General features: G+C 42.9%; 1 protein-coding gene across 1 annotated transcript; it reads left to right on the top strand.

Annotated features, from left to right (window-relative positions):
* Positions 1-8,278: 8,278 nt before the first annotated feature.
* On the top strand, positions 8,279-9,208 carry LOC308278891 (olfactory receptor 1D2-like; the record flags this gene model as incomplete). The annotated part of the gene is made up of 1 exon (XM_080718884.1): positions 8,279-9,208. The coding sequence occupies one exon, from the start codon at positions 8,279-8,281 to the stop codon at positions 9,206-9,208; it is 930 nt and encodes a 309-aa protein (XP_080575010.1).
* Between the last annotated feature and the right edge of the window lie 4,272 nt (positions 9,209-13,480).

Below are 13,480 nucleotides of genomic sequence, written 5' to 3'. Positions count from 1 at the left end.
TCCTCCACAGGATTTGTAATTATTGTTGTTTATTACATCAGTTTTCTGAACTGATTCAGTAAAGTCTGATCTCTCTCTCTCTCTCTCTCTCTCTCTCTCTCTCTCTCTCTCCCTCCCTCCCTCCCTCCCTCCCTCCCTCCCTCCCTCCCTCCCTCTCTCTCTCTCTCTCTCTCTCTCTCTCTCTCTCTCCCTCCCTCCCTCCCTCCCTCCCTCCCTCTCTCAGGACTGCACCTAGGGACATTCTACCTCTGAGCTATATACCCAGATCTTCTTGTTTCTTATTTTGAAACAGGGTCTCACTAAGTTGCTGAGGCTGGCCTTGAATCTGATCATCCTGTTCATAGCCGCCCAAGTATTGGAAATTACAGGTGTGTGTCACAACACCCAGTATGTCTAAATTCTTCAATGTATATGGCCACTGAAGTCTCTGGTTTAGCTTAGTAGTGAGATAATGATTAAACTGACCTTTCCTTCAATTTATGGAAGCAGTGTCTAGTCTTTGCAAATGAGCTTTCTGTATGTTTATCATTCGGCCAAGCAGTTTATACCTCTCCCTTAGTCTTAGTTTTCCCTTTCCTCTTGGTAGGAGCTTCACGTGTAGCCAGATTTGAGAGCTCAGGATCTTCTCATGTCTTTCTTTAACATGAGCCTCATCCTAAGAATATTCTTGGCTTTCTATATCCCCAGTAATTTGTCAGAACTTTTCAAAGCCCCCAATGAGACTCATTCTGTACCTTTTTGCATTTTGAGTAGTCTATCATTTGTCCTAATCTTTACCCATGGCATCAGGTAACCACAATGTTAAACAATTGCCCACTGATTGTTTTTGACACTCTCATCCCACTCTAGAAAAGGGATATTTGTACTGGATCAGTTGTGATTTAGGTTAAAAACAGGCTTTAGGTGGGGTGTTTTAGGGAACTACTAGATAAATAGTGATGATTTTCTGAGAATGAGGCTTTGAAGGATTTCCAAAACTGTTCTACCCTTTACAGTGGCTGCTAGATTTCTAGCTCTCATTGTAACACCAGGCTGCTGGGTTTCAAGGATATTGTGGAGCTGGGGAGAAAGGGTTAGGGAGAGGAAAAGATGAAATGCCACAGATTTTCACTGTTCCCAGATATTTAGCTGATGATGCGGAGGGTGTGGGCTTTTGGATTTCACTTTGAGAACTGTTGGTTGGAGATGAGATATGTGAACAGAGAATAGAATATGGCTAACCATCCTTTACTAGGATGCACCCACTCAGTTTCCTTCCTCTTCCTCTTCTTCCTCTTCTTTTGGAATCCAGGAGCATTCTACCACTGAGCTACATCCCCAGCCCCTTTTATTTTGAAACAGAGTCTTGCTAGGCTATTCTTGAACTTGCGATCCTCCTGTCTCAGCGTCCCAAGTACTGGGATTATAGGCATGCACCACCATGCTCAGCTCCTTTTTATTCTTTATTTGATTCTGATCATTGAGCCAATGATAATATGGGGAAGAGGGCCATTTCCCTTTATTGGATGGTGAAGGTAGTCCTGCCCTAAGGGAACTCTCAGTGTCCTTTTTCTTAAAACATGCACCGGTTAGTTTATGTTAAAGCTCTGCTCACCCAGTGGGATAAAAGGAACACACCACAAAATATGAAGACATATTTTCTTCCCAAGGGCCAATTAAACCATTTGTCTTTAACAAGCATTTTTGGGAATTCCTCTCTTAGGGTGTGGGAAGTCTCTGGAGCCTCTCTGTTATCATTCTTCTAACAGTGTTTCTTACCTTTTCTTACTGCTGTGTGCGCACAGCCTCTACTCTCCTGCTTTCATGGATCAAGGCTCCAGGGATGCTCCTGAGCACCTTGTGAGAAACTTCCTGATGAGAGGTGGGTGTCTTTTCAGTTGTTCATATGGGTGGCACTAAAGCCAGGGGCAGAGGTTAGATACATACTAGGCTATGAGAGTATAGGGCTTGGCAGTTTATCTTCCCCAGATTCAAGGAAAGCTATGCTTCTTTTTGCTCACTGGGCCAATGAGAAAATTCTCATTCTCCATATTCTTTGGTTTACACTTGTGCATAAGACCTGGCCTGGGGACCAAAGCTTCTGTCGAAGGCAGGCACAAGCCAGATAGATGACAGCAGAGAAGCTGCTGTTCTTTCCATTCCATTTACTCATGCTATGCAGGTGGATTTCATGCTGGCCCCACCTAAGGGCTGGCTAGTAGAAGGGTTTCCAGAAAGCCCAGAGATACTTCTGGGAGTACCCACATGAGTCAAGATGATGATATATCCTCAGATGGGCTGTGACTTGGCCAGGAAGGGAAACTGGAAGCATGCAGTCAAAGCCGGATAGTGAACATGTGTGTTCACACATGTATGATGTAGGTATGGATATTTAATACATGTATCTGAAGTCATATATATGTAAAGAGCTTATGCTCTTAGAATCCCTGATTTCCACAGGTTACTGTACTTTGCTGTGTGGCCCCAGTGTATAGGGGAGTCTTTGAATGCATGGAGAATTTTTGTGTGGACAATAGACAGTTGTCCTTGCCTAGGGAAGCCAGGCTCCTCTCCACCTCAGCAGTAGATGAGCCACAGAAGGACTTGGTGTACACTTGAGTAGGAGCTCATTCTGAAGACACTGAAGAAGGGTGTCTGGTGGGGGTGCGTGAGATTGCTCCAAGAACAGGAATTCTGGACACAGGGTGAGGCTTTAACCTGCACCGGAAATGCCAGGTAGCACAGGCCTTTCTTTTCTCAGGGGCTGAGGACTGACATGATGCTGGAAGAGGAACCCTGGCCAGGTAGGTATGCCAAGACCACATTTCCATGTCCCTGTCTCAGGAACAAGACCCTGGGGTATCGATGTGAAAAACACAGGCTGCAGTGGAGAGGCAAGGACAAAGCTGGCTGTGAGTCCATGATAGTCCCAGACTGGGCAACTGGGGAGGTGATATCCCATATGGTCACTGGGACCCAAAGCTTGGTTCTCTGCATTGTGGCACCAGTGTTGGTCAGGCTCTGAGAAACTAACTACTGGATCTGATGACATGAGATTGGGTTGTGTAGCCCTGGCACATTGATTTCAGAGAGTAGACACAAGGGACCACCTGGGATGGAAAGGCTAATTCTGATAACATGGTCATCTTGTTGGAGAATTTTGTGTATGACCAACTGTGCAGGGGCAAGAGAATGTACACCAGAACCTTTCTGCCTCCACTGCTGCTCCTCCTGAGGCATTCTTATCTTTGCAAACTACCCTTATTACTCTTTAGCTTATTTTGTTGTGATACTGGGTATTGAACCCAGAAGCATTCTACCTTTGAGCTATACTCCTAGTCTGATTTTATTTATTATTTGGAAATAGGATATTGTTAGGTTGCTGAGAGTCTCACTACTTGCAGAGGCTGTCCTCGAACCTGCGATCCTCCTGTCTCAGCCTTTCAAGTACTGGAATTACAGGCGTGTGCCATCATGCCCGGCAGTACTCCTTAGCCTATTTTGATGATAAAATACACGTGATCCTTGTGTGAAAGAAACTTGAAAAGTCAGAAAGAAGGAATTATAGATGGCCTGTATGCCCAATGTGGCATGTCATGCACAAGGATACCACTTGGAATTCTTTCTCATGATGCTAAATAAAAACAGCCAGATACAAAAGGGATTGAACCCAGGATCATTCTATCTCTGAGCTACACCCTCATCCATATTTTATTTATTTGGAATCAGGGTCTTGCTAAGTTGCTGATAACTTCACTAAATTGCTGAGGCTGGTCTTGGACCTGTGATCCTCCTGTTTCAGCCTTCCAAGTACTAGGATTACAGGTGTGTGTCACCACACTCAACTAATTGCCAATTTTTAAATTTTTTTAATGTGTGATTTTTTTAACTCTTTCTATATTTTTTTCTCTTTATTTCTTTTTCTTTTTTGCTTTTTTGCAGTACTGGGGATGAAACCCAGGGACATTCTACCTCTGAACTATACACCCAGCCCTATATTTTATTCTTTATTTTGAAACAAGGTCTCACTGAGTTGCAAAGGGCCTCACTAAGTAGCTGAGGTTGTCTGTGAACCGCAATCCTCCTGTCTCAGCCTCCCAAAAGCTGGAATTGTAAGTGTGCTCTACCATGCCCAACTGAGCTCTTTCTATATATTAGATATTGGTCTTCACACTACCAAAAGCAACATAAAATCACAGGAAACAGTGGTGAATCTGTTGTAATGCTGATTCTGTTGCAATGGAATCTGTTATAAAGGATCCTTTACAATGCTCTCTGGGATGGAGATATTTCTCATTGTCAAAACACCTAATCACGCCGGGCGTGGTGGCGCACCTTGTAGTCCCAGCGCTTGGGCGCTTGGGAGGCGGAGACAGGAGGATCGCGCTGGTTCGGAGCCAGCCTCGCTGGCTTAAGAGACCCTGTTTCCAAATTTCAAAATATAAAATAGGTCTGGGAGTGTACCACCAAAAAACAAAAAACCCCACACCTAATCAGTATGATCATCCAATAGCACCAATTTGAGAGGAAAGAATAATCACTAGTAACAATGGTGATGCAAGTGCAAAGTGTATATAAAATAATAGAAAACTTATTAATAATGAGCTCTGCAACTGTATTAATCAGTGAGAAAAATGGTTGAGAAATAATTCAAAATAGGCTGAAAAATTAATTATAATAAAGTATACCTAATAGTACAGTATATTGAAAGGAAGGGAAAAATGGATGAGGGAGGGAAGTTAGAATACAGAAAAATAGCTGGGCGTGTTGGTGCACGCTTGTAATCCCTGTGCTTGGGAGGCAGAGACAGGAGGATCACACAGGTATGAAGCCAGCCTCTCTGGCTTAAGAGACCCTGTTTCCAAATAAAATATAAAATATGTCTGGGAGTGTATCCCGGAGGTATAAGGGTTCCATCCCAGTACCACCAAAACAAACAAACAAACAAACAAACAACCCCAGAAAAATAAGGAAAGAAGGAAAAAAGAAAAGGGAACATAATAGAGATGAGAAAGAAGAGGCATTGAGGAAATCCAATAAACAAAAAAATACATACGATTAGATAGAATTATGAGATAAATAATGAAGACAGCAAAATACTTTACAAAAATGGATGCAAAAATATTTAAAAATTAAATTATATAAGCTGACAATTAAATGACTTACATCAATATTTTAAAAAGTGGATGCAGTAATACAGTTAAGATTTCTCCTTACTGAAGTAAGAAAAATAGGGTGGTGAAGGAGGAGAGACAGAAGGGGAAAACGAGGAAAGAAAGCAGGAAAAAAGAGAAGGGGTTTAAAATGAGAAAGATAAGATGTACTGAGAAAAATCCAATTAATTGAAAAATTACCTAAAACTAGAGCTATGAAAAACAAAAAACAAAGGAAGATGAAGCAAGACAATTTACAAGAAAAATAAATGCAACAACAATCATAAAAAGATTCAGCATTCTTCATGCAAGGTATTTATTTATTACTTTTTGTAGTACTGGGGATTGAACCCAGGGACATTCTACCTCTGAGCTACATCCCCAGCCCTATTTTTTATCCTTCATATTGGAACAGGGTCTCACAAAATTGCGGAGGGCCTTAGTAAGCTGCTGAGGCTGGCTTAGAACCTGCAATCCTCCTGTCTCAGCCTCCCAGGTACTGAGATTACAAGCAGGTGCCACCACACCCAGCAGCATACAGGTTATATAAAATGGAGAAACTTCTTTCTGTGGCTTTAATTTTAGAACCCCCTAGCTAAGAGGTGGGTTTTGGGTCACAGTTATCATGGAGTATTTTTGTTCTCAGTTGTGACCTAAACTGGCCATACCTGTGAGGGGAGTTGTTAGGTTGAGTTCTACCCCTTCTTGCCTTCAAGGAAGTTGTGGGGAACATCATCTCCTTCAGGGCAGAATTTGCTTTCAAAAATGCTGATTTTAAACTGGGCGTGGTGGCGCATGCCTGTAATCCCTGCGCTTGGGAGGCTGAGACAGGAGGATCACACAGGTTTGAAGCCAGCCTCAGCTACTTAGTGAGGCTCTCAGCAACTTTGTGAGACCCTGTTTCCAAATAAAATATTTTAAAAGGGCTGGGAGTATAGCCCAAAGGTGGAAAGCCCCTGGGTTCCACCCCCAGTACCACACACACAAAAAAAAAAACCCCACAAAAAATGCTGATTTTTTTTTGTACCCAGGGATTGAAGGGAGTCTCTATTAGAATGTGCTGGCCAGCTCTCTCACCTGGGTAGCCTGAGGACCAATCCAGGTGGCACCACCTCTCAGCCAGAGAGCCTCAGTCTATATACAGTGGATGTCTGTGTGTGCTTGTAAAGTGACATGTCTCAACAAAAGACCCAGCAAACAACTCTGGGTATTGGGAAGGCTGTGAGGCTCCTGCAGCTTTCTACCTGACCCAGCCCCATCCTTTTTCTACTCCCTACAGTCTTGTTCTTTCTCACAGACTTCAGACCACCGATTTCAAAATAAAGCACCCTCTACCTTCTCTGCTCTGTAGAACCTCGGACCTGTAGCTGTGTCTCTCTCCTCCCCTTGGAGCTTCCTACAGATCTGCACCCTGATCTCTCTCCTGGACTCAGGTAGACTCATGGCTCAAGTGTGCCCCAATCCACTGAGAAATAAAGCAAAAAACAAAAAAACAAAAACAAAAGCAAAAGAGAAAAACTGCAGGCATTTTTAAATACCTGTGCTGAAAGCTTAAACAATTTTGTTTTTAACATGGAGCGCTTCCCCTACTCCAAGGGAATCTGTGGCAAAGAGTCCTGGGACTTTTTCCTCCTGCACTGGCTCACTTCTCTTTCTCTGTCAGAACCTTTTTCTGCTCAGATTACAATTTTGCTCCACAGGACAGGATTACCTACATTATTGTGTGTGTGGGGGGGGGGGGGGGGCTGTGGGGATTTAACTCAAGAACATTCTACCTCTGAGCTCCCTGCCCAGCCCTATTTTATTTCTTATTCTGAAGCAGGGTGTCACTATGCTTCCTGTCTCGGCCTCCCAAGTATTGAGATGACAGGCCTGTGCCTCTTTCTTTCTTTCTTTCTTCCTTTCTTTCTTTCTTTCTTTCTTTCTTTCTTTCTTTCTTTCTTTCTTTCTTTCTTTCTTTCTTTCTTTCTGTGGTACTGGGGATGGAACCCAGGGGCATTCTACCTCCGAGCTACACCTTCAGTCCTATTTTTTTATTCTTTATTTTGAAACAGTCTCACTGAGTTGTAAAGGGCCTCATTAAGTAGTAGTGGAGGCTGTCCTTGAACCTCGATCCTCCTGTCTCAGCCTCCCAAATGCTGGGATTACAAGCATGCGCCACCACCTGCATTTCTCAAACTCCTTGAGAAATTCTGTTTCTGCTCTTGGGAGAGTAGTAGCCTCCCCACCATATGAACCCCCACCCCTGGTCAAACCACTGTGCTCCAGGCATTAATTCAGTCTTCTGAGACAATATGTCTGGGTTTCAGCTGGTCACTGGTTCTCAAATTGCACTCCAGCACTTCCCCACAGCATTCCTGCCTCTTCATGTGGCCTCAGAACTGTGCTTTTGGTTCCATGTATGGGAGTAAGTACTATATTTTACATTTACACTTCCTTATAGCAAAGCTTTGTATATGTACCCCTGATCATGCTTGTGCTTCAAAGTTGGTCTTGGAAGACTTGTTAACATCAATGGGACACAGTTGGGACAATTGATACTTGCTTATTGTTGAAGTCAGATGCAAGTTACAATCTCACATCTAAGAGATAACCACTATGAGTTAACATTTTGATGAATATCCTTCCAGATGTGTTTCTGTGAATACATGTGCATCAATATATATGTCTCTGCATGAACACACACCCCATGCCCATTTTATGTGAATGGTCACCCCTTCAGGCCCTCACATGGATGATGCAAAAAAGCCTGTTGGGGTCTGTCCACCATGCTCCTCATTGAGCGCTCTCATCATGACAAGTCAACTGCCCTTTCTGCCTCCACCCTCCGTCCCTCACCACCCTGGCCCAATATTTGGCTTTAGTTGTCTTCTCTGCCTGATTCTTTCAACCTGGGGAAAGAAGAGGGGCTCCTGACTAAGGTCAGTCACAGAGAGAACCTTAGCAACTGTCCCCTGGTTGTCACATGACTCCTGGTTGACTGTAGGGTCCTCACACTCTCTTGTTCTTAGTATTCCTAGTTGGAGATCCTTCTTCAAGCATTGCAAAATATGATTTCTGCCACTGACAGGGGGGTTCCATGCATGTTTGCCCAGACTGTCTCTGGTCTCATTGTTTCCAATGCGTATTTACAGAAAGCAGAAGCCATGGTGAGAGACAATCTAACCATCGTCTCAGAATTCATCCTCTTGGGACTGTCAGAGGTGCCTGAGCACCAGCCCCTTCTCTTCAGCCTGTTCCTCTCCATGTACCTGGCCACTGTGGTGGGGAACCTGCTCATCATCCTGGCTATCAGCTCTACCCTCAGCCTGCACACTCCCATGTATTTCTTTATAGCCAATCTGTCCTGTGTGGACATCTGCTTCACCTCTGTCACAGTACCCAAGATGCTGCTAAACATCCAGACCCAGAGCCGGTCCATCTCGTATGTGGGGTGCCTTACTCAGATGTATTTTCTAATTTTATTTCTGGAACTGGACAATATCCTCTTGGCAATGATGGCATATGACAGATTCATAGCCATATGTCACCCTCTTCACTATGCCACAACCATGAGCCCCAAATTCTGTATCACCTCAGTGACTGTGGCTTTGGTTATCACAAATATCTACCCCTTGATCCATACCTTGCTCATAGATACACTGTCATTCTGTGCAAGCATCAGAATTCACCATGTCTTCTGTGAGCTCTATGCATTGCTCAAGCTTTCCTGCTCAGATATCCATGTCAATGAGCTGGTCGTTTATACCCTGGGGAGTCTTCTTTTTGTTACTCCCTTTTTCTTTATTTCTCTTTCCTACACACGTATTTTCTCAGCCATTCTAAGACTGCCTTCTTCTCAGAGCAAGATGAAAGCCTTTTCCACGTGTAGTTCTCACCTGGCAGTGGTGTCCTTGTTCTATGGGACCTTATTTGGGGTCTATCTGCGGCCTTCATCCTCGTACACAGTTGGGGACTCTGTGGCTACGGTGCTATATGCAGTGGTGGCTCCCATGCTTAACCCCTTCATATATAGCCTAAGGAATAAGGACATGAAGGGGGCCCTACGGGGTCTCTTCAGATGGAGACAGGGCTAGTCTTGGTGACAGCGACTTGTGCTTCTGGGAGCAAGAGTGCCTTGTCTTTTCCTTCTCTTTATGTGGGAGGGAACTGTCCAGAAGACCCCTCTGACAGGTGTCCAACTGACCTTACATTTTTGCTGTTCACTGGCTCATTCAACTAGCACTTCTGAATGATGCGCTCTCTTGCTTGTGGGCCAGGACATGGGAAGACAGTTTATTTGTGTGGGGACTTTATTGCTAGGTCATCCTGTATGTCTGTCATCACTCCTCTGAAATTGCCTGCCCCATGAATTTTTATATGCATTCCCCTAATGTCCATGCAGCCCTGTGGGGGAGATGTTCTCATCTTTCCCACTGACAAGCAGATGGAGGCTGAGTGAACAGATGGCATTCTCACTTGGGACTTGTGCAGGGATTGTGTTTTGGATGAGTCTCAAGAGGTTCCTTTTATTGCTCAAGAACAAGATCAGCAGTGAGGTGCTCCTGCCAGTAGGAGGCAGTAGATGCCCAAATTCTGGCTTCAGGGACCAATCCCATGGTTGTAAACCCAGTGGAGAAAAGCACAGATGGCCCTTCAGTATTTAGGGCTGGTTAAAGTGGCTCATGGTCCATGTTCCTGGTGCCCCAGCCTCAGATGTGCTTGCTGACTTCACAAAGGATGACCCAAGATGTGAAGCAAGGAGAATGCATTTGCTGTCATCTGTAAACATGTGCATATGACAATAATAACCCTTGCATGGACAAGGGTTTCTCCAGGGATGGACAGATTCAGGGCCTTTCTCCTGTGTCCTTTCTCACGATGGTCTGAACCCCCTCACTCCTCTCCAATGTAAGCAGAGTCATGACCCCTTCCTGGGATGCAGAGTACAGCTGAGATGATGCAGTGACATCCATGACTCAGTCACCATAGCAGTGCAGCTTCTAGGTTGTTCCCTGAAACACGTGTACTGCAAGCTCTGGGATAGATGCCTATGAGAAGTCAAATGGCTCTGGGAGCACCATGCCCTGAGGAAGCCAGGCTATGTCGTGAGGACCTGAGGGCATGCTCTGTTTCCATAGAGCCTTGACTTGGAGTCCTTCTACCCAGACAGGAAACCTGATAATGAGTGAGCTTTTGATTTCTTGGGCTCCCACCTGATTGAGATCTTCCCCCAGAGGCCATAGAGATCCTTGAACAGCAGAGACGTGTCCTGATCATGCCCTGCCCTGGCTTCTGAGCCATGTGCCTATGGACACAATGAAATGGTTGTCTGATTAAGATGCAATGATATAGCAGGGTGTGGTGGCACACACTTGTAATTCCAGTACTTGGGAGGCTGAGACAGGAGGATCACAGGTGCTTGGCCAGCCTCTACTAATTAGTGAGGCCCTCTGCAACTTAATGAGATTCTGTTTCAAAATAAAGAATAAAAAAAATAGGGCTGGAGTGTAGCTCAGAGATAGAATGCCCCTGGGTTCCATACCTAGTACTACACACACACAAAAGGGATGCAGTGATATGACAAATACAGATGCAATTAGGAGGGAGAGAGAGTTGAATATTGAAATTGCAAAACTATTTCAAATATTTATAAAGTGGGAAGTTTTGTAGAAATATACCAATTTCCAGGTGACTTCAGGGAATATAGACAAGTTGTTCACACTAAGACCATTGGGGAGATTTAAAAGTTGGCCAGAGATTTACTAAAACAGAAATCAGGTCCAAATGATTTCACAATATTAAAAAGGGAAAATTCTCATGTCATTAAAATTGTTAAAGAGCCGGGCGTGGTGGCGCACGCTTGTAATCCCCGCGCTTGGGAGGCAGAGACAGGAGGATCGCGCAGGTTCGAAGCCAGCCGCGTGCGCTGGCTTAGGAGACCCTGTTTCCAAAAATGAAAATGTAAAAATAGGTCTGGGAGTGTAGCCCGGGGGTAGAAGGGCTTCCAGGAACCCCAGTACCACCAAAAAAAAATTGTTAAAGAGCATGGGAAAAGGTGGCAATTGTATCAATTTATTCTCCAAAATAAAAAGAATTACTCTCAACCTAGAAAGGAAGAGTCCATGTGTGTGTGTGCACATGTATACACAAAAAAGTGAATAAGACACAAATCACGTGTTAAAGAAAGACCACACAACCACTCACTACTTTGTCTTTTTTTCCTTATCATTTATCACTACCTGGAAGTTATATTATAGCATCTTGTTCTCTCTCTCTCTCTCTCTCTCTCTCTCTCTCTCTCTCTCTCTCTCTCTCTCTCTCTCTCGGTACTGGGGTTCCTGGAAACCCTTCTACCTCCGGCCTACACTCCGAGACCTATTTTTATATTTTTTTATTTGGAAACAGGGTCTCTTAAGCCAGCGAGTCTGGCTTCGAACCTGCGTGATCCTCCTGTCTCCACCTCCCAAGTGCGGGGATTACAAGTATGCGCCAGCTTGTTTATTTCTTTACTACCTGTTTCCCCTGCTAATATGTCAGTTTCGAAATGCCAGATACTTTGTTTGCCATATTCACCTGATGTTAGTCGATGCTCAGTAAATTTGGTACAAATGAAGGACTGGAAGAATATAATACACTCCATTGTAATTTACTACATTGGTAATTGATAAATAATATGTGGGGGTATATATAATTTATCTTCCATGGTTTTTCATCACAAATGTAATTGACATGGGAGTGTAAAAATTATCAACAAAAATCCAACAGAATAGTTGGGAAGAATGCAAACAAACATTCACAGGAAAACAAAAGCATCTCTTAAACATAACAAGAAATGGTCAACCTTACTGATATAATTATATATAATTAAATTCACATTACCTCATTGTCATTTTCCCCAATTCAAGTCATGATATAAAACTAAATTAGTCCTGCACTGGAAGGGTCCTCAAATACCCAACATAGACAATAAAAGATCTCTCTGGAGGAAGATATGCATATCTCACAGAACATCAATACATAAATACCAGAGAAAAATGAAAAGTTCACCTAGAAAAAGGCACTTAGCAACCATAGCATTTAAGTAAGAGGTTTTCAACACAGCTGCTCTTCTATGGCCATGTACTGGATATATTTAGGCATTGTAAAGTGAAGTATGTATATTATAATTTCTAAGCTTAACCACTAAAAAGAAAAATAGACTCTCAACTAGTATAGAGAAAAATTGAAATAATAAAAAACCAAGTTGGATGTGGTGGTGCATGCCTGTAAAAAGGGTTGAGAGTAGCCAGGTAGGGTGGTACATGCCAGTAACCCCAGTACTTGGGAGGTTGAAACAGGAGGATCATAGGTTTCAGGTCAGCCTCAGCAAAAAATTTAGTGAGACTCTGTTTCATAAGAAAACTAAAATAGGACTGAGGGTGTAGCTTGGAGGTAGAATGTCCCTGGATTCAAACTCCAGTACCCCAAAAAGAAAAAAAAAAGGATGAGGTTATAGCTCAAAGGTAGAATGCCTCTGGGTTCAATCACCAATACTGAAAAAAGGGGAAAAAATCAACTCTAAAGAAATCCATAAGGAAGAGAAAAAAAATAAAGTGTAACTATGACAAGTAAAAACACAAGGAAGGTGGTATGATATGGGTACAAATGTACAAGTAATTACATTGACTGTAAATGGGCAGAAGTTATCAGTTAAAGGTAACTATTAGCCAGTCATGGTGGCACATGCTTGTAATCCTACTGCTTGGGAATCTAATACAGGAAGAATTGCAGGTCCAAGGATAGTCTCAGCATGTAGTGAGACTCTCAGCATCTTAGTGACACGCTGTTTCAAAAATAAAGAATAAAAAAGCACTGGGGGTGTAGCTCAGAGGTAGAATTTCCCTGGGTTCAATCCCCAGTACCTTAAAAAAAGGCAACGATTATGAATCAGGATTAAAATGTCATCCATGTACTCTTTACAAAAGACACTTAAAACATAAATAAATGTTAGAATCAGAAGGATGAAAAATAGCTATTGAACAATTTCTAATGAAAAGAAAATAACCAGAATGGCATTATATCAAACAAAATAGGTTTTAATGCAAGAAATAGTACTAATTGGAAAAGAATATCTAAATTTAAGCTCCATTAATAGATGTTTTATATTTTGCTTGTTGCACTTCGAGTAGTGCCTGGCACAGAGTAGATGCCCACCAAACAACTGACAAGTAAATGAATCAATAAAGTTCATAATGATGAAATGCTAATTCATCAGGAAATTTGTATGCAACTGGAAATATTTGTTCAAGAAAGAAAAAAATGAGTGACAGAAATGAAGGTAAGAAAATATGAACCTTAATTTGAGTGAGAAATTTTAAGGTATTTAC

This window comes from Muscardinus avellanarius (genome assembly GCF_963383645.1).
Source record: "Muscardinus avellanarius genome assembly, chromosome: X".
Taxonomy (NCBI): domain Eukaryota; kingdom Metazoa; phylum Chordata; class Mammalia; order Rodentia; family Gliridae; genus Muscardinus; species Muscardinus avellanarius.
The sequence above is the reverse complement of the archived record's forward strand: the minus strand, read 5'-3'. Positions and strand labels throughout refer to the sequence as shown.